The sequence below is a fragment of the Mustela nivalis genome (assembly GCF_964662115.1).
Source record: "Mustela nivalis genome assembly, chromosome: 6".
In the NCBI taxonomy this organism is placed as follows: Eukaryota; Metazoa; Chordata; class Mammalia; order Carnivora; family Mustelidae; genus Mustela; species Mustela nivalis.
In genome coordinates, this window is record NC_139025.1 from 103809785 (window position 1) to 103831097 (window position 21313).

Below are 21313 nucleotides of genomic sequence, written 5' to 3' on the forward strand. Positions count from 1 at the left end.
GGGGCAGGAAGGATGTGGACTGTTAAGAGGAGCCGACCAGTGCACTGTATGGGAAGTGTCTAGCACGGTGCGTGCCACACGGCTCCTGCCCCGCTTCTCTCACTTCTCCACCAACCCAGCCCCCACCCCAACTAGACTGCGTGCTCCTTGCCAACAGTTGGCTCTCCTTCCCTCCAGAAGCACAGTGTTCATAGGAAATGAAGGGTTTGATCAAGTCACTGCGGGGAGTTGGGGCAAAGGTAAAGCGTGAGACATTCATTTTTACTTTACAGGTATTTTCTTTTTCTTTTTTTTTTCCTTCTTTTTTACAAAGATAACCTTCACAGGGTGTTGGTGCAAATTTCTCCTATGGAGAGGCTTGTTTAGAAATAAATGGAACCATCTGTTTCTGTGCTGCCTACCAGGCATGGATGGCAGAGCTGAGGCAGAGACCGGGCTCCTGGGCAGTCAGAACAGGCCCTGGCCCTCGCTCCCTGACCTCGAGCCCAGCCTGAGGGCCCAATGTGACTTTCAAACCAGTGGCAAAATCTCTGTTCTTGTATCTCCAGTCAGGTGTTTTAGCGTCTGACAGACAGACGATGCTTCGTCCTAGGTGACAGGCAGGGCACTGGGAACAACAGCAAATACCAAAGCCTGGAACTGCAGGAAGAGAGGCCTGCTGCCACCACTCCTCAGGGACTCCTTGGTGCCAGGGACTGTGCTCATCCCCACTGTGCATGTCCCATTCACCCTCACAGCCCACTGCAAGGTGAGAGTCAGACAACGTCCCTGCCGGGGACCCCTCCGACGGTCGCCATCGGAAAATGGGAGCTTCAGCAAGAATCTGGTGGCCAACCAAGGCCACCGACAGGCTGGCCATCTGCTGAAAGGATGCCACTGGTCAAAAGGAAGCTGAGCAGATGGCCAGATCAGGTCAAATTTCTCAGCGCTACTGGAAAAACAAACCTTAATCTAGGGAATATGCCATCTAGTTTTAGCCTCTTCCTGCTTTTAAACAAGGGGACGGCCCCCAAGTACCATGTGGCAAAGACAAGGGGCCTCAGGATTTGCTACCTCTCCCAAAGTTGGCCGGGCCACCCTTACTCAGCACTTGCCACCCGATGAGCCCAACCCTGGGACCTCACCCAGTGGGAAATGGTAAAACATGTGGCTGATTTTTGTTCTAGGCTCTTAGGAGGGAGCCTTCAAGGGCTTAGCATTTCCCAAGTGGTCAAGGACTGCTTCTGTGCTTCACAGTGGGCCCCGAGGACCTCACATTAGTTTAGGCTAAGAAGGGGACTCAGGGTGGCCTGTAGGCAGTTTCAGGATGGGAGCTGGCCACGCTGGAGAGCCCAACCATGCGATTAGGGGGCTGTGGCTTTGAGCAAAAGAGTATCAGCCTGACCTTGGGGGACAGGAGAGGGCTGCAGACTGAATCACTGGTCATCTGACTAGATTCATTCGATCCACCCTACAGGAGGAAATCCCAATAGAACTCTGGGCAGCAGAGCTGGAGTGAGCTTCCCCGGTTGATGAGGGGCAGCACTAAGCTGAGAGCATGACTCACCCTTGGGACATGTTTAGGACGCCCCCAGACCTCACCTTCTGCATGGTTTGTAGCCTTTATAATAAAATGGTAGTAGTAAGTAGAGCAATTTCCTGAGTCCTGTGAGTCATTCCAGCAAATTATTGAACCTGAAGGGGTAGAGAGAATCCCCTGAATTTGGAGCCACCTGGTCAGAGTGAGGATGGTCTGGGAACCTGGGATCTTATGGCTGGTACCTGAACTTGGGTTGTGCCCTTAACCTGGGAAATCTGAACTGACACCAGGTAGTCACTGTCAGAATCACATGGGTTCAGGGGCTGCCCCCCACCCCCTACCCCGCCACGCAGTGGTTTTGAAAGGGAGACACCCCTTCCAAAGGCACAAGAAATTGCCCCTTCCCTCCGATGGATGAGAAGGTTAGGAGGCCAGGGAGGGAAGGTAAATGTAACTCTTTTGACTGGCTAACTGAAAGAGAGGATTTCTAAGAGGAGGCTGTGTGAGCCCCAGGAACTGGCTCGGTGTGTGGAACGGAAAAGCCGAAGGAATCCAGAAGACATCTTCCATAGGGCCTCTGACGAGCTCTGCCTCTGTCAGACTGTGGATGGTTGTCTTGAGTATGTCAGGCTGCACAGAACTCTCTCTTAGGGATGTGAGGGAGGGAAGCTGGTAATTTAGGTTGATGGCTGATTTCATGGAATAGAGAAGGTAAAACGCAAAATGTGCAGATTGTTCACTTTGGATGACAGAAGTCTGAAAGGTGACATTTTCTGCCCGTGACCCTCTCAAGAGAGCACCTCATACGAATACGGATGAAAACAGTAAAACTGAAAGGTATGTATTTCTCTAAATCTCACTTGAAATCAGATCATCACGGGTGGCACGAAAATGTCAGGAATGCTGTAACGTTCACGTTCAAGCAGAGGGCACGTTTCTGGGCAGAAGCCGAGTGCATGTTTCTGAGTGCTGCTGGCCACGTGTCTGCTATCCCCCATGGCCTGAGGAAGGGACAAGAGGCAGGTTGTGGCGGCGGTGACAGTGAGTCACAAGACTGCTCTCCGAACTCCCTGGAAAATGTGAAGGACGCTTTCTCCACACTGGGGCATCTAAACCTACGAAAACACATCCTTGCCCTTGGCTGTCCCAGAAACAATTACCTTCCCATCTGCTCCTGTGAGGAGTTCTCTAGGCCTGCTCCCCATCGTTCCTCATATTTAAGTCACAGCCCTTAATGGGTCAGCTGAGAGGCTGTGAAGCCTCCTCCAATTACCCCGAGCCTTTCCCAGGGCCGCTTCCTCCAACTCCAAGGGCAAACCTCGCCTCTACCACACAGCCGCGTCCAAATCACACACGCCGGCCACCTGAGCACACGGGTTCAGACACCCAAAGACCCGGTAGGTGCTCAATTAAGGCATCCTTAAAAGCCCACCAGCAATCTGGGAAGTGGACTCAGAGGGCTCAACAATGAGGTCATTATTTTAGATTCTGGAGGGGCTCCTTGTTACTGCTCCTCATGGTACAACACGGGAGAAAAATCAGACTCGCTTCTTTTTTGGAAACATGTCTGAAGTCTACTTCCAAGGGAGCCTTATTTCTGTATTCTAGTGCTTCAACTACAAAGGGCAGTAAAGCAGGCAGAGACATCACAGGAATCTGGAAAATGGGAGAAGGCCACGGGGAGTTGGGGTATACAAGTCAACGTTAGCAGAAGGGGAAAAAAACCCAACTGATGATTAGAACTGCCCAGCAGTGCACAGGGCTGGGTGTCTCCTGCAGAAGAAGCAGGAAGGGCCCTTCAAGGAGGATGTAGGGGGGGAGCTGGGTGGGGTAGAAGGGAGTGTGGAAGGGGGCTCCATGGGGCGAGGGTGAGGCTACCCAGCAAATGCCTCGTGATCACAGGATTCATGAACACCGGACTCTGGGGCTGCTTTTCTTTTCTTTCCTTTTTTTTTTTCTTTCCTTCTTCCCCCCTCCCCCTCCCCCCACTCTTTCTTTAATACCTACTGTGTCAGGCACATTATCTCAGTCAATCTCTATAACAGCCCCTGAGAGGTATTCATTATTAACCCCACTGTTTAGAGGGGGAAGCAAAGAAATGAAGTAATTTGCTAGCAAGAGGCAGAACTGGGATTTGAATCCAATTATGTTGGACTCCAAAGCTTATTCTCTTTTACACCACATCAGAACCACTGATGATCATTTAACTGCATTTCCTCTGCAAACAGTGACACACAACATCCTAACACACATATACACATCCCCTAAGACCTAGCAGGTAACACCTAGGAAATGTTTGTCCAAAGAATAGCACCCAAGGCGATTACGTCTCTGCATTCAGCCTCCTAAGAAAGGACCTCAAACCCAGCTTGTAGTGTTCTAGGGAGCCTGTCGGGATCTGCAGACAGAGCACAGGCTGAATGCAGGATGCCAGGGAGGGGAAAAGACACATACACCTGTCCTGCCTTCACCACGATGTCTCAGCCTGTCCCCAGCGCTTCAGCTCAAACACTGAAAACTGTCCCACTCTCGCATCCCGCCACCATTCCCAAGCAGAGGATGTCCTGTAAAGCTTACAGTGCTGACTACACATGCTCCTGACTCTGAATTTCTTGGTATAAAACAGAATTCCACAGGGAGCTCTGAACTTGCAGTCTAAGCAGATATGCTAGTATCTTATACACCCAGTAATTCCTAATTGGAATTACTCTGCTGGGAATGAAATTCTCTCAGGTCGGGGTTGGAGCCACGTGGCAGTCAGCCCTGGAGAAAAGATAACCCAGAACTGGGTCTGGAAGGCGAGTCCTACCCTCTTCCACCTCCCACTGGGCAGGTGCAAGGGGGGCGAGGCCAACTCAGGGGCACCTATCACTCAGCTATCAGGCAGACGGGTATCCTTGTTCTTCTTGTGAAATCTCACCATTTTGGCAACAAGCCTCCTTTCCTTCCCGAAGACTGAGAACAACTTGAGGGTGCTGGTTGGCTCTCAGGATTTTTAGCAGCCCAAGATTTAGGCTCTTAATAGTTGCCAGATACATGACTGGAAAAACTGAACATGGAAAACCCAAGTCTAAGACATTATTTGCGCTGCTACCAGAGCGGTGTTTCTCAACTCAGGATGGGTTCTAAGTCCTCACTACTTACAATAAAGCCCAAAGGTCTTACAGTGGGGGAGGGGAGAGTGGTCATGACATAGCCAAGTCTATCTTCCCTGCTGGTCATCCCCACTCTCTATATGTTCCACAGACATCAGACTGCACACTATTCTCCAAAGACACCACAATCCTTTTATAACCCTATACACACCTTTGTATGTGCTGTTCCTCCTTGATAGCATGTCTCAAGCCACCCTCATGTGCCAAATACTTTATTTTTGTGAGACCGACTAGCCACATGTGGCCTCTTGCCTACAGCTTTGCTTGACCTCTCTCCAGCCCTTGCTGTGGGCAGTCAGCTTCTGTTTCCAGAGGGTGTAGGCTCAGTCCTGACTCCACATCCACTTCTCTTGTGATGCGGGATGGCTTCCCTAAGCAGTCTCAGTTCCCACATCTGTACCATGGGAACCTTCATACACCATGGGATTTTTACGAAGATTAAATATCAAGAGGATATAGGGTAGAAGAGATGACATAGAACCAGCACTCAGTCAGTAGCCGTGAGCTCCAAGGATACTATTTTGTGATTCTGACTCTTACTCTAGAATTTTCTCTGCTGTACCATGTTACTGATATGAAGATCTTAGAGCTGCAACAAAGCACACTAAAAACAATACGCACATCATAGGGATTCCTACAGCTTGTAGGCAAGTATCCCACACAAATCATTCCAACCCGTGTTCCCATGGGCTGCTTAGGTGAGGACCCAGGAAGCTCAGATTGACCCCAGCACCTACTGGAAGGTACAAATAGCAGGAGGAGCCTCCAACCTCCTCTCAAGGTACCAGAACCCTGGGGGAACTTATGGCACAAGATGGTTTTACAAGTAAAACCATCACTTAGACACAGATATCATCCCTGAGAGCAGAAGGCAGGCTCTCACCATCTTCAGCCACTTCAAGGAGCTGGGTGATAAGGCACATCAGGCTGAGGAAATGTCCCAGGTGGAACTAGTAAGGGAGATTTTCAGAGGCAACTGCTGATCCAAGACAAGAGAAACACATGCCATGGGTGACCTCGTCCTACGTTTTGCATTGAACTTGAGTCTTAGGAATGGAAACGATATTTTCTGGAAGACAACTGAGCTTTGCTTTGTCCAAGTTGGGTGTCAACACTGAGCAGGTGCCTGGTAGGTATTAATTTTTATTCCTGAAATAACCACCCAATGTTTTTCTTTCCCAAGGATGCTTGCCTAGGTATTCTGTCATGGGAAAAAAAAAAATCACTTAACAAAAAGGCTTAATTAGGTATACTTCTTGACGTTCCTCTTCAAGGTTCCCCAGAAGGCCAATCAAAGATTATTTCCCACCTTTGAGTGGGAAGTCACATACTATCAACCAAGAACTGGAGGTATTGTCCTTGGAGGGACTCAATACCGAGGAATATCTGAGAGCTTCTCAGCAGCCCTAGGTGGGTCCCAGGATCCTGGACCGTACCTTGGGGTTTCCTCCACCTTCCTTGGCTGCATACAACATCTGCAGGGCAGACTCTGCAAGCGTCTTGGTCTGGTCCAGCACTGTCATCTGCTGCTGATGGTCCAGAATCTTGGAGGCAACACCAACTGCAGCTAAGATCAGGGGCTCGAAGTAGCTGGCCAGCTGTGTCACCTTTCAAGACAAAAAACCACAGATGTATCAGGTAAATCCACGTATCTCCTTTAGGGGTCCCACTAGTGCGGGGGGTGGGGGTCCAAGACAGAATGGGATGATGCACAGGGTGAGGTAGATGTGCTGAAACTTACTTTGTTTTTTTTTTTTTCTATTATTAAATGCACAATCAGGAGTTAGAGCCCTCGTGTTATACATGAGCCCCTCAGACCTTACTCATTGCTCAGTTTTACTTTTAAAAGTACTTGCTCATTAACGACCTCTCACTTGCATTTTACTTCCTCTGGGGAGCTCTTTGTCTCGTCTCTCATCAGGCAGAAGTGTTAAGAAATCTGCTCTGTGATCCAGAGTTGGGTGTGAGAATTTTACAAATTTTGACTGCATCAACAGTAAAGCTTTCTAAAGAGCCAAAGATGAGCATCTTAGGGATGCAGAAGGAAGGGGAGCGGGGAGGGGAAGGGGAACAGGGCCGCGGAGAGAAGCAGCCTGAGAGCTAAGGCTTTCGAGAAGCTAATCCAACTGCCCTCTACCTTGAGCATGTTGACCTAATGTGGATTTGCAATAAAAGCAAACATGATTTCGCACTGGGGGTCTCAATGTTCTGTTCATGGTTAGTCCTGCCTGGGAGAAGAGAAAAGCCTCTCCAGACGGTTAACCACTGTTCTCGCCTAGGCCTCCCGAGGAGGTGATGCCACGGTGCCTCTGTGCTCAGGAGAACCCACCGGCGGGGCAGGGTCACATGTCACAGACATGTCTTGGGCACATCCCATACTCCAGGCTTTCTGCTAGAGGCTGACCACGCTTCATCTGTTCCCCAGAGCAATTCTACGAGGTATATACAAATGAAGAAATTGAGGCTTAGGTGGGTGAAGTAAATTCTCCACCCCACGCAGCCACGGTGTGGAGCCGTGACAGGAAACAGGTGTCCTAGTCCCCAGCCCAGGCTCCCGCCTTCGGTTCCACGGCCTGCTACTTCTCCTTTTCAGCCCAGCTCCGCTAGGGTTGTGATATTGGATTTTAGAAGCTTATTGTTTGGTATTTGTCTGTGGTTCCATGAAGTATTTAAAATAAAGTCCGAGCATACTACAGTGATACCCATCTACCTAGCATCTAGAACGTCAGCTTTTAACATTTGCTGGACCTGCTTGAGACAACACCAATTAGTCTCGCTCAGATAAAACACCATGACCCTGATCACACTTTTCCATTGTGCTCCCCACAGTGTGTGCCAATTACTAATCGCTAAATTATTTCCATCAAGGGTATTTAAGTTCAAGCCTCTAGCCAGCCATTTCCCTTAATGCTTCTTCCCACGGTGCGGAGGAGGAACGGACGTGATGGGGCTGTGGGCAGGAAGGCCACATGGCATGAGCGGTGCGGTCGCTGAGTCAGAAACAAAGCAGGGGACGGGGGGTTTGTGGGGCTGGTGGTGGCTGGGACAAGGTGGGAGTCCAAAATATGAAAGTTCATTAGTGCTAACAATGAGGCAGACCATCAGCCAGCAATCAACATACATTTACTCTTTTGTCCTCGGTTATAGTTCCTTACAGGTGGTTTCAAAGCACTTGAATAGGGCTATTGGTGGCCTTTACGGTGCTTGGTATAAATTTTAAAGGGCCTGCCTATCCTTGGGGTAGACATGATTGGTACCGAAGCACATGACTTGCTGGATGTTGGCCCCCGTCTCTGCTTCCGCCAAACACCTTTGTGTAAGACCCAGTATGCACAACTCCAGGTGTCAGCCCGGCACATTTGCCTGGATTTCATCCTCTTCCCCTGGAAGGTCCCTAGTATCGCCATCAAAGGGAAGCACAGTGCACTGACTGACGGGTGATCAGGCTTCAGGGCTAAGGACGGGTCACGTGTTAAAGGAGTTAAGATGTCTAATGCCTTAGAATCTTACATATTTTCTAGATTCATTTTCTCCCCCAAAGATTTATTAATTAACTATAAAGAAAAAGAGTGCACACAAGTGGAGGAGAAGGCGGAGAGAGAGAACCTCAAAGAGACTGTGCGCCGAGCACAGAGCCTGACGTAGGGCTCGATCTCACGACCCTGGGACCATGACCTGAACTGAAATTAAGAGCCACCCAGGAGTCCCCTAGGTTAACTTGTTTAGTTTTAGAAGTACATGTCATCAATGCAACTGTACAACGTTGAGGGCTGCTGTGTGCTGAGACTGATTAAACACAACCCAGCTGTGGGTGGAGGCACCGTGGCCGGGTGCTGGTGAGAGAAAGCTCCAGGGTCAGGGCCACTGGATCTGAATCCTGTGGGTCAATTCCTTAATGAGAAAGCTTCGGCAATCTGCTTCCTGTTATCCGAGTTCCATTTCCTCCTCCATACAATGGGGATTAATAATAGCACTAAGCTCCATCAGATTGTTAGAAGGGTTAAATGAGTATATATTAAAGTGCTTAGCACAATGCCTGCCATGTAGTAGGCACTCAGTAAGTGCTAGGTGTCACTATTCTTCATGGATTGTGGGCGGAAGTTTTTGAAAGGATGTTCTTTTTCCTGTACTTCGGGAGCTCAGAAAAAATTGTAACAATTTCTGTTTTCGAGACATGACAGAATAGGAACTAGCTTTACCTCGGTTAGCACAGAAGTTGAAAGAACACAGAATTTTGAGTAGTTGGTACATGATGCTGTTTCACCAGGCCTAGGGTGGCAGAAAGGGTTGGGTGGTGGCCTCCAAAACGTATGCCTGTGTCCAAATCCCTGGCTCCTGTGAGTATGTTCTTACTGGGAAAGAAAGGTCTTTGCAGATGTATTTAACATCTCCAAATGATCACCGTGGATTACTGGAGTGGGTCCTACATCTGTTAAGAAGTATTCTAATAAGAGACAGAGCAAGGGAAGACAAACAGAAGAGCACAAGACGTGGCCACAGAGGCTGACGTTGGCATGAAACAGTGAAAGAACACTCCGAGGCACCAGAAGCTAGAAAAGCAAAGAACAGATTCTTCCATAGAGCCTCTGGAAACTGTCTGGCCTTGCCGACACCTTGATTTTAGACTTCTGTGAGAGATTAAGTTTCTGTTGGGTCAAGCCCACCCAGTTTGTAGTATTTGTTACAGCAGCTCTAGGCAACTAATACCTGTGGTCTGAGAATTTGCAAGTATCACCCAAGTGATCTGAAGCCGACCTGGGACCCCACCTGAGTGTCGTCATGAAGAACCGAAACCAGGCAGGGATCAATTCCCCGTCTGGGACTCTCTTGGATAGAGGGCCAGAGGCCTCCTTCATCCAGAACTCTCTTTCAGTAAGTGAGACGAGTTTAGCCAGAGGGCCAAGAATAAGTTTGCAATTCAAGCGAAACAAATATATTATTTTTCTTTTGACGCCACCCATTGACATAGGAATTAATCTTCCATGCTAATACCATATGGACAGGGACAAGGATTGTTGCCCTAGAAATCTAGATATGGTTTCTTACAAAATTCCTACTGGAATCAAAAGTAACGGATGAAATGAAGTCTGGCTACTCTGTAAGGCTCAGTTCTCCACAGCAGGCACGTGGGCAGCACTCCAGCCCACCGGCTGGTGGAGCCCCGGCCCCCAGGCCAGCCCCTCGACCCTCCAAACCACCCCACACAGGCGGACAAGCCATCTTCTCACTAAAAAGCAACTCAGCCGAGAAATGAAATTTGCCACACTTTGCCACATTGTAAATCTCAAAAACCTCTCCTTAGGACCAGCAGGAAGCGTAGCAGGCCCTTCAGATGTTCCACAATGTGAAGAAGCAAGAAAGCTGATTTTCTAAAATCAATACCTGCTGCAAAGATTTTGGCTACTGGGTCTTCTGGATATGCCCATCAATACTGATGTCCGCACTGATAAATGTTAGGAAACCCTGGAGGCTGTTAGAAATCCAATTTTTGCCCTCTGTCTGCTGAGGCACAGGCTGCTGGACAAGGCAAGGACCCTTGAAGGATTTGCTAAATGAATCCCAAATAGACAAAACATTAGTCAGTACTTGGCCGATGTGGGTATGAGCTCTCAGTGGAGGGGCTCCTCTGGAGTGGACTGGAGCGAAGTTTCCAAGTTTGCTCTGCTCCCTTGCATGTGCAAACAGGCACTATTAGAAGCCATGGAAGAAAAATATACCCCTAAACACGCGAGAATGAGGCCGGCCAGCCAGGGACAAAAGATGGCAGACGGCAGACTAGCAATGTCAACGTTCGTCTCTGGCTCATCCAGTAAAGGTCAAGAGCCACAGATGCCTGTAAATGTGCTGTTGGCTGGAAAGTCTGGCCATTGCCTGAAAGCTGTCACTCCAGTTTCTGTTTGGACTCTAGGTGAAAGGACATCCTGAGTGGGTCAGTGACCAAGCCCACGCCCCCCACCCCCTCATCACTCACGCACACCCTCAGCAGGGTGTCCCCTCCAGGGGACATTACCTTATGTCCCAGCTGAGCTGCTTCTCCCCGTGCCGCTGTGGCGATGGGATCTATGAGGTGCCCGATTTCTTGGACCACGGAAGTTAGCTGCTCCTGTAGGGCCTGATAAGGAGAGAGAGCTGTCAGATTCACCCTACCGCAATTCACCATGTAGACGTAATGATTTAAAAGTAAAAAGGACCATGAGAAGGACAAAGGGGGGCCATGCAAAATGGGTACCAAGACATCCACTGTATCTGTAATAAAGAAAATCTCTCTTGGGTGAACCACGTAGCCACCACTCCACCTCGCCCTTCCCAGGGACCCTCAGCTCCCCGGGGCTAGAGCCCCCACACTTCCAGTGAGTGACACAAAAGTTTTCTCTTCCTACTGGCTCCTTCCTCACTCACACCAAACACAGTATGATGTGATGCTGCTGGTATCCTTACTTGGAGTTATTTCGAGTAACCACTGGAAATAAGGAACATTTCCCTTCCAAGAAGGGAAGACAACTTTGTTTGAATGGGGAGAGTGAACGTCTGGGGGAACATCCAGGTGGCTGTGTCCTCAGAACTAAGAACCCCTTCAGGGAGGAGAGGAGAGCAGGGAGGGGAGGGGAGAAAAGGGTCATAGGGTAATGAGATCAGCTCTCTGAAAGCAGGACCATTTCCCAGACAGCACACTGGCAAAGCCAGGTGAGCTACCCTGAGCTCAGCTCAGGTTCTAAGAGCACTGTATTTGGTGATGTGGGTGCAAACATCAAAAATCGCACCCCCAAGCTATTTCTGCTCAGGTTTGAGAGAACAGAACAGAACTCGTGCCGTGGAGAGATGAGGCCAAGCATCGGATGATGCTGGAATACGAGGGAGATGGCGCATTCCCGGGTGCACATTAGCAGCTGGGAGCAGGACAGATGAGATCCTCTGTAGGACACTTCCTAGGAAATCTGCTTGATGGATTCAGGGTTAACAGGTCACAACACTGGACATCTTAGTTCCTCCCATGCCAGCAAGGAACAGGGTAATTTCTGACAAAGTGACAATGCTCTGCTTGTCAGAAATCAGACTCTGGCCCGTGCTGTGCTGCTTTCCCTTTGAACAATGCTGCATACAGGCTGGCGGCTCCGGGCAGAGTTAGGTAATGAGAAGAGTAATCTAACCTGCCACATGGAAAACAAAGACCTAGGGATACAAAGGAAAAAGAGACAGAGATAGAAAGATGGAGGAAGGTGGAGAGAAACACCCAGACTTCTAAGGATCTTACTTAGTTCACTATCATCTTTCTGCTTGTCATGGGATTATATTCAAGAATGTAAGAATAGGGGTGCCTGGGGGGCTCAGTCAGTTAAGCCTCTGCCTTTGGCTTATGTCAAGATCCTGGCGTCCCGGGATCAAGCCCCACATTGGGCTCCCTGCTCAGCGGGGAGTCTGCTTCTCCCTCTCCCTCTGCTCCTCCTCCTGCTCTCTCAAAAAAACAAAAACAAAAACAAAACAAAACAACAAAACTCCCCCAAACCCTAAAAACAAAGTATATCTCAGCACCACTATCTTATTACAGACGGCTTATTAAAATAAATGTGGTTTAGTAGGGAGCACGCACAGTTCAGGGAGGGCTTTTCTTCCTAGGGAGGAAGGGAAGACAGAGGATATGCTTTGGAATGGGTGGTGGAAGGGTGGGGGCCCGAGGGGGCGGTTCCGAGGTGCCGGTCACCTTTGTCTCTTAATCTGGGTGATAAGCAAAGGCTGTGCTCCTTCTGTAATAATTCATCAAGCTGGGCACTTCAGACAGGCCCACTGCTCTGCATGCAGGGTCCTCCTTTAATAAAAGGGTGACAAAAATTCTAACAGTCTGCCAAGGAGGAGGATTTTTCTTCTTTCTTTTCTCGACAGTGGGAGAGAGGGGCCAGGCTGGAGTAAAATTGACAGCTCTATTAATAAAAATGAGCAAGACCATCTCTGGGCCCACTGCTTAGAGACAGCGGGTGAAGTTCACTGCTGATGAATTCAGGGGCGGTAGGGGACATGTCAGTAAACAGACCATCCATATTTATTAAGCACCTCCTGAGTGTCAGGCACTTCTGACAGAGGGAAGAAGTATGAGTCAAGGGCCTTTGGACAGGTTAATAGAAAAAATCGGCAAGAAAGGGCCATGGCTCTGAATTAAAAATAGAATGCAAAGGTTTTGCAACACTGGACACTGGGTACCTTAGGACAAAACCCTTTATCTCTGAATGGACCAGACGTGTAGAGTTTAATGCTAAATACGCCCCACGGTCAAAAAATGCACTGATAAAACATGACAAGGAAACAGTCAACATTTACACGCCTTGCCCTGCTCTACCAATATGTGAAACTTAGCACAGTAACCACACTTTACTGACGCACTCTCATCTGACGTTGATCATTTCCCCCCCCAACTTTTAACCCTATTCGTCATTTCCATACCAGCAGCACGTGTGTTCCTTCACCTAACCCTCATTCTCTACTCAGCCTGTGCCTTAACTTCCACCAAGAGCTTCCCAGGTGGGTTCCAGGAGAAGGTGCTTCAGTGACAAAATGCCAACATCAAATATGCACTGTGGTCCCACTCCCCACCCCGAGGCCTGGTGCTGACGTCATTGAGCACTTCCAGAGACCTCTGACCCAGCCACAGAGCCCTGGCCTACCTCCACAGAGATGTCGTCCCTTGTGGCCAAGCTCTGGCTGACAGCTGCCAGCGAGGCCTGCTCAATGTCCCGGATGCAGCGGTTGATACCGTCGATGGAGTAGTCACACTCTCTCTGTCCAGGCGCCTTGTCCCTGGAAGGAACAGGGCAGCTCAAAGAGATTCCTCAGGGTTCAAGTCCCACAGCTTGCCGCAGCAATGTGGGCTGGGGGCCCCTGTTTACTTTCTACCACGTTTGATTGCTACATTTCAGGGGTGGATCTCGGACCCTTGCCTGGGAACACCCCTCTGCAGAGCCCATGCATTTCTTCATTTAATACTCCTGTTAACTGTATTTCTCGTGGGACGGCTATGATGCTATTCCTCATTTCCGGCTGATGATAGGCACCTGCTGATCAAGCTCTTTAAATGTCACTGGCTTAAGTATAGGACCCCTATTATTTTTATTTTTTAACAGGTCAGGGCTATTTCCAGGGCAGACATACTGTACTCTCCACATGGCATACTACTCACAAAGTCCTATAGTAGGAGTTCAGATATTTAGTGAATTTCCCTTTATAAAGTATTAGGTAAGAGAATAGTGCTGCTGAGTCTGAAAAGCAATCAAAAAGCTAAGTACAGCTAAGGAAAAGAATGCATTCCATGCTGTGGGGTATTAACGCTGGTCAATTTCAGAGATGTTACACCAACTCTGGGGATTTTTTAGGTTCATACCATCGTTAAGGAGTTCAGAGATGCTCAAGAGATACCGCGGGACCTAGAATATTCTTTTTGCCTTATTAGCAAAATAAGGTAACTTCAAATCCTGCTAATTAAACAGTGGTGTTCACTGCCTAAGCTCCTAGGTATAGACAGTGGAGTATAATGGTTAGGACTGGTATTAGGCCCGTCAGGTCAGGAGATGCCTATGGGAATACTCCCTAAGTCCTTTCTGCCTGAATTCTTTCATCAGTAAAATGGTAGCCATGTACTGTTCATGTCACAAGGTTGTTGTGATGAAGAAATAACGTAACACAGTTTCTGACACAGAGTGAGTGTTTAAGTTAGCTATTGTTGTGCCAAAGAGCCAAACGAGAAGAAGATAATAACGATCGGCTACCTCGCTGTTAAATCGAAGTCCTGTTGGGCTTATCTTCCTTCTACCCTGTTCTGATGCAGGTGCCTAGCATTTTCTGGAGGAGTAACTCACCTGATAGAAGTGATGAGACTTTTGATGGAGTCAGACACAGTGTGGGAGTGTCCAGCTAGCACAGACCAGGTGGGCGGGTCTTTGGGGTTGATGGCCAGGGAGCGCGCAGTGCGAATGAGGTACGACGAACTCTCCAGCATGGTCTTGGCTGAGACCAGGATCGGTTCCTGTGCCTGGGAGCCCTGGGAGAAGACAGCATAAGGGGCAAGGGCGAAATGCTCAGATTAAGTGAATCAGTTGGGCTCTGGAAGGTCCTGTTCTTTATCCAATCACTCCCTGTGTTCTTCAGAAAGAGATTCAGGGTGAGGAAACCATGAAGGCTGGTTCACACAGTCTGGATAGTGAGCACTTGAGTCCACGTTCTATCTTAAATATTATTTGTGAATATGGCACATACCAAGAAAGAATCAGCCCCAAACCTGGACACAGAGCTTGTTCTTAACACATAAAGCTAACACATTACCACTTAAGTGATGGGCATACCCTGAGTTTCATGAACTCTGCGCACGTATTGTCATCGGCAACAATAACACCCTATAAGACAGAGCCTTTGGAGTTCTTAACTGTTCGTGCTCATTAGGTGCCACATAGACTAGCCAAAGACCCCCATATTACCTTGGTTGTGAAGATTCCCTACCTCGGAGCTGATCTGGGCAGGAATGCTGACAAACTCAGGGTTGGAGGCAAATGCTGTCAGGTTCTCCACAGCTTCGATCAAGGGTGCGGTGGCAATGCGACACTTATTGCGGTTGTCTTCGGAGAAGTCCCCATCCAGGGCCTGGTGGGAGGAAACATGGAGACGTGATCCATGCAGATGCACAAACCACTCCTGGCCACCATAGTCATCCCCTACTGGAAGAACGTGGTTTTATGGGAATACTGAAAGTGTTTGGTGAATTCATTAAAAAATAAGAACTAATGGGAGAGATCAAACCATCTAGCAGAGTGACTCAGTTAGCAATCATAAGAAATCAAGTTTAATATGTGGCTCCCACAGCAGCTGACCTCAAAATCCATAGACTTCCCATTCACATGACCTTGCAGCTGAACCATTTTCTTCCCCAATTTGGGCTCTTCCCCTCCATTTTCACTTTAAGTCTATTCCCTCCCAAATTATAAAAATACTTTACATTACATTGAACTTTCAACTTTTTTTAACTTTTACTGGACACCCCTGAACAAATAACAGAGGTGGGGCTTCTGAATCTGCCATTTTGAAATGAGCGAAGTGGAATCCAATGGGAAGGAATGGACTAGAACTACCCCCAACAATATGGACAAATCCCATAAACATAGTATTTACAGAAGCCAGACATAAAAATGTACCTAATGTAAGATACCATTTATACCAAGTCCAGAAAGAGGTGAAACTAATTTAAGATGTTAGCAGTCAAGTCACCCTTCAGAGCAGGTAAGACTAAGGGGCCCAAAGGAGGCTTCTGGGGGCCGGTCATGTTCTAGTTCTTGATCTGGCTATAGTTACCTAGGTGTATTCAACTTTAGTTTACTGAGATCTATACATACGATGTGTGTTTTTAAATAAATAGTAGCAAAGTAACACAATGGCTCTGAGTGATCAGTCAGATTGATGATTAATGACCTAGACAAGGAGAATCCAGGAACACAGGCTGTGGTTCATGAAAGGCTGCCTAGCAGGGGGCTAACACTTGGACCTGAGGTTACCCAACCCCAGACCCCACCTCCTGAAGAATAAGACAGTTAGAACCTAGAGGCCTGTGACATGAATATAGCATCCCTTCCTCCCAGCAAAGGACTACGTTGGAGTAGGCAGTTATATCTGTAGAAGAATACAAATTTCCCCACTAAATGACCAATTAAACTTTTAATTCAACTGTTATGAGCAATATGTAAAAGCCAATTTAGACAATTAGTGAACAAAAAACCAGAGGCCCCAGCATTCTGAAACAAACCAGATCCGAGATGAAAGCATTTCTATTTTTCAGGAAGGCAAGAGTAGGCAGGCACGTATGCTTTAAAAGCTATTTCTGAATAACAACTACATTCCGATCAAGCTTTGGCAGCTTGGGACAATAATTACACATCCCGCCACACTAATATTTTTCAGAGGAATTCCCACGAGCCTGGCTCATTTCCCATCTTCACTAATACCATGCATGGCTGGCCTCTGCTCAACTGTAGCCACTGACCTCTCCTCTAACCTCACCGATTCTGCCATTCTTTCAACCCAACAGCAACCCTACATGCTATTTCTTGCTCACACGTATGGCCTCCATAACTGCCATTTACATGCTTAGTAAATGTGAAGTTAGCACCTGTGACCCACACTGTGTCTAGTCCTCAAATCGTGCTACATCATCAATGTCATTGACTCCGTGAGATCAGGCCCCACCAGGCTTCAGAGCAATCTTCGAATACACTGGGAGACAGGGTAGGTGCTACCCAGCAGGAACCCAGAGGGGCGGCCCCAGCACAGCAGGAAGATGCCAGCAATGGACTTCAGTGTCAAAGGAACTCAAATCCTAGCTGCACCAGTGGCCAATCACACCCCATTCCGATGGGATGAGGTGACTTCTAGCTCAATGGAAGATGACAATCCTCCCATTTGTGCTGTTCCTTCCTCCTGTTCTTCTCTCGCCAGACTCCTCCCATCCTCTTTCCTACCGTCTACAACCCTCTCAGCCTCTTAGGAAGGCAGGCATCTGGTTGAGCCACCAACTTTACTTGAATTTCTTCAAAATGAAAAGAGGATTAGCTGAGGTAAATCCCAAGGAACGGTTTTCCAATTGTGCAGTTTCATGAACTGTGCCAATAGTTGAAGAAAGGATATATATTTTTGAGCCTGGGCACTAAAGCCATGTATCCCACAGCACATGGCTATTCATGGCACAGCATCTTGAATAACATGGAACAGAACATGGAGCTACAGCAACCACTTCTGTTCATTTTCAAAAAAGGAAAAGCTGTTTCCGTTAGAGGTAGCACTTAGCATCAGAAAGGATGGCTTACGGAGATACTACATCATTTCTGAATGCTGCTTCCGCTCTGGGGATGGCTGAGCCACCCAGGTAAACTGAATATGCCAATCTACTCACTGGTGACATTTCAGGTCGACATGGAAGTTTTCATGTAGACATCCCCTGTCACAGAATGTCCAGCATAGCAGCTGCAACAATGGAGGGGTAAATTCAATTAGCCAAATGCTGGGAGCCCATTTGGACAAGGATCTTCTGGACCCCTGGGCCAGCTCCTTTGAATGTTCCCTTAGCAAAATCTCACAGGAGTCTAGAAGAAACAATTTCTGCATGGGTATCACAATCAGATCCACAGACTTTGGGGAGTTGGAAGGGACCGTAAGACCTTAAAGATTTGGGACCATAGTTCCAAATCCCCAACGTTCTAGATGATAAAACCAACATCTAGAAAGTGGCATGCTATCCAAGCTCACGCCTCAAGCCACAATCCAAGACCCCTGGCTTCCTTCTCTCCTGACCTTAGAAAAAGGCAGTGCAAATCAGTGTAAGAGAAACCTAAAAAGTTTTCCGCTTTCTTTTTCTTCTGGAAAAAAACCTCCTTTACCAATCCAAACCTAAGGATGACCAAGAAGACATACTGAACAGTCAAGTCAAAATCAGTTACTGAGCTCTGATCTGGTATCTCTGGTAAACACTGGGTATACTCCATCCCCAAATTGGAGCTTCACTTCTGCGGAGAGCAGCAAGGCCATCCTTCCACTTCTGAGAGACACAAAAGCTGTTGTACAACTTCTACCTGGCACCCACCTAAAGCAGTGCACACGGGAAATAGTACTGCACTCCACCGATGGGACTCAGGACTAGGTAATGAGCCGACTGAAGCAAGAAAAGCCGGTGACCCTGTGTGGGGTGACCCAGTATGGGGTGACCCACGGGCAACTCTGGGTAGGGGTCTGTGTGCTTCCGACGTGGCTGGAGTTTAGAACGTTCTTCCTGGGAGGAAGTTGTGGGTATTTATTATTGCTGAGCCAAGGTTTGGGATTTTAAAGAACACCATCAGTAGAGGTTTAAGATTTTTAGGTACACACATTCTAATGGTGCTGATAACCCCCGTGAAGGTCTGTTTCCTGATATGATATGATTCTTAACCATTTCTTAAAACAGGAAATCTCTTCAGCATATAGGATGGTGAACTACAGGGAAAGGACCAGTACCATTTTCCTTTTAGTAGATTATAAACAAGGCTCGTTGTCCCCGGTGAACCCTGCCAGCCAGTGCAAATAGAAAAACCAAGCCCATTTCAGCCAGTCGAGGGGCAATAGGCTCATTTCTGTTCCCTGGGCATTGCTGCTGGGTCCCAGGGAGCTCACAGAGACGAGGCCTTCATCTTCCCCTCCTAACGGTCACCCTGCACCCCTCCTCTGATGTTCTCACACAGGCCTATCTTTCAGGCCATCACTAGAGCTCATTTGCCACTGGGAATTGCAAAGAGGGTTTGACACCGTGAGGAGAATCTGAAAAGAAGAGCTCTTAGCAGAGAGAGACGGGTCAAGACTTAGAGCAGGAGGAGGCACAAAAGAAAGGTTTCCAGGAATTTTGGCAGAACAGTTTTCCTTCCTTTTCTTCCTCCCCTGGTCCATCTAAATATAGTCTGTTTCCTAACGATCAGAAAACGGCCAGGTCTGAAGTCAGCTAATGATACAGCAAGCGCCAACGATGTCACTCCCTTCCGCAGCCGCGGTCTTTCATCCCCGCCGGCCCCGACATGCAGGCACGTGAACAGACCCGGGTGTTTCTTCTGGGTTAGTCTGGATTCGAACCCCACGCCGGGGTGAGAGGAGGATCGAGACAGCAAAGGGGCTCTGGCCTCTGGGTTTGAATTCCCACCAGCCACTCACTCGCTGGCTGGGGTGCCACTGGCTAGCACCTAGTGTCCTGAGCGCACAGTGAGGGTGACGGGCACAGGGTGTTTGGGTGAACCGGAGGAGTAACACACACCGAAACCTGGGAACAGGTTTTGTACATTTGTTCAGTTAAAAATGCGAGCTTCATTCATTTCGAATACTATGCACTATGGCGGTAATTAAGGTGAGCTGCCACCAGGATCCCAGGGGCACCTGCTCACTGGCTTTAATTTATTTCCAACCTGTCTTATTATTGTCTTCAAATAGGCAGGCTTCACTTTCTTCAGGCTCTTTGTTGAAGCGGTAAGGAAGTGCTGACGGGGCTAATGGGCCTGCACTCCCCCCCACCTGCTCCCAGCGGCTGCTGGGCTGTGAGTTCTCCCCTTTGCTTCCTCCCCTGAAAGGCCTGAGGACTGATTTCTCCACAAGGTTCAAGTGGTTCTGAGGAAAATGTCCTCTGGAGAGGACAGGAGAAGTCTCATTACTCCAGGGCTGCCCTGGCAACGAAGCAGGTTGTCCTACCCCAGTGAACGTGACCATCCTTAAATAAGCGTCTCCCCACCATTGGCTTTGCCTTCTCCTCTCTGGGTGGCCAGAGAGTTGGGAGCCTGCCTTCCATGACAGACTCCTTCAGAGGCTTGGAAGGGGGTTCTGGGCTCCTTGCCTGGGGCTGTTTCCCTGCAAGGTCAGCTACACAGCTGCTGCTTGGTACCCCCTTGTGGTCCTTGCTTGGGGCACACTGGATTTGTAGCTTTATCACCCACCCATAAGTACCCCAGGCCTGCCACTGCAGTCACTTCCTCAGAAGGGTACCCTGCCCCTGTTCCTCCCTCAACCAGCCCATGGTCTAGAACATGGTATAAACATGGAGTGCTCTATTTGAGAAAACAGATGCTCCCTTTCAAACATTCAAACAGCTTTAAGCAGAAACGGAAATCATAGGATAGATGAAATGGATTTTTTAAGGTGGTTTCTTCACAATTTCCCATTCCCTTTCCCCCTCCACCTTCTCTCTAGGTCCAGCTCTGTCTACCGACAATGGCAGACCCCCTACCAGCAATTCCCTAGAGCAAAGGTACTCTAATCCACTCCACGGCAGCGGACCGTCTAGTAAACATAGAGCGTCTAGTAAACATAGAGACGCCTTCCACATTTCTGCCCCTCAGCTTCTCATGTACAGAATTTGGCAACCACCGTCCATCCCCAACCCCCCCCCCCCCCCCCCGCCCTGGCCAAGATGGTTAGTGGAGACCAAGGCTGTTGGATTTTCATGATAATTATCTCCATCAGAAAAGGACTCCTCCTCAAGGACTTCAATCAGGAGTCAGGCTTCAGGAGACACAAGTCTTGGGAGAGCAGAGCTTAAATCCTGCACCCTTCTTTCCCCCGCGCCACAGGGGACGCAGGGATCACTAAGACATCAATTCCGTGACCTACCTTGATAGTCTTCACTAGATTGGCAGTGCTGTTGGCGACCTCCTTGGCTGACTGGACAAAGTGCCTCTTGGCCACTGGGTTGGCTGTCTTGGACGATGCGATGCGGCAGGCGTTGCACAGGGCCGAGGTGTGTTTGGCGACGATCGTGGCCGCCGACAGAACCTACAAGGCACAGAGCTGGGTTGGGGCACGCATGCTCAGTGCAGCAGGGTCCGGGTCAGAGGACTCCACCCCCGTCCTAAGCCCCGGATCCCTCTTCAGCTCACCTATCCAGGGCCCATGGGATTAGGCCATGTGTATCTAGCTCTGCCACCCCAAAACCACACCAGGAAAGCAGGGGGCAGGATGGCTCAGCAAGAGAGAATAAACAGAAGATAAGGAGGTGCTGCTGGAGTAGCGCGACGGGGCTGGGCTCCAGAGGGCCTGACGGGAGAGGCAGCGACCCTGCTTCAGGACCCCCGCCTGGAGGCATTTGCTCCAGGGTCTAGGCCAGCACTGCCTG

General features: G+C 48.8%; 1 protein-coding gene across 3 annotated transcripts in view; it reads right to left on the reverse strand.

The window, feature by feature from the left end:
- Positions 1–21313, reverse strand: part of TLN2 (talin 2) — a 422410-nt gene that overhangs the window by 68626 nt on the left and 332471 nt on the right. For all 3 annotated transcript variants that reach the window (XM_082737314.1, XM_082737312.1, XM_082737313.1), the window contains 6 exons: positions 20812–20973; positions 15154–15294; positions 14517–14698; positions 13329–13461; positions 10685–10786; positions 6111–6281 (listed from right to left, as the gene is read on the reverse strand). In XM_082737314.1, coding sequence (XP_082593440.1) covers positions 6111–6281; positions 10685–10786; positions 13329–13461; positions 14517–14698; positions 15154–15294; positions 20812–20973 — 891 coding nt within the window. The remainder of the gene's footprint in view (positions 1–6110; positions 6282–10684; positions 10787–13328; positions 13462–14516; positions 14699–15153; positions 15295–20811; positions 20974–21313) is intronic.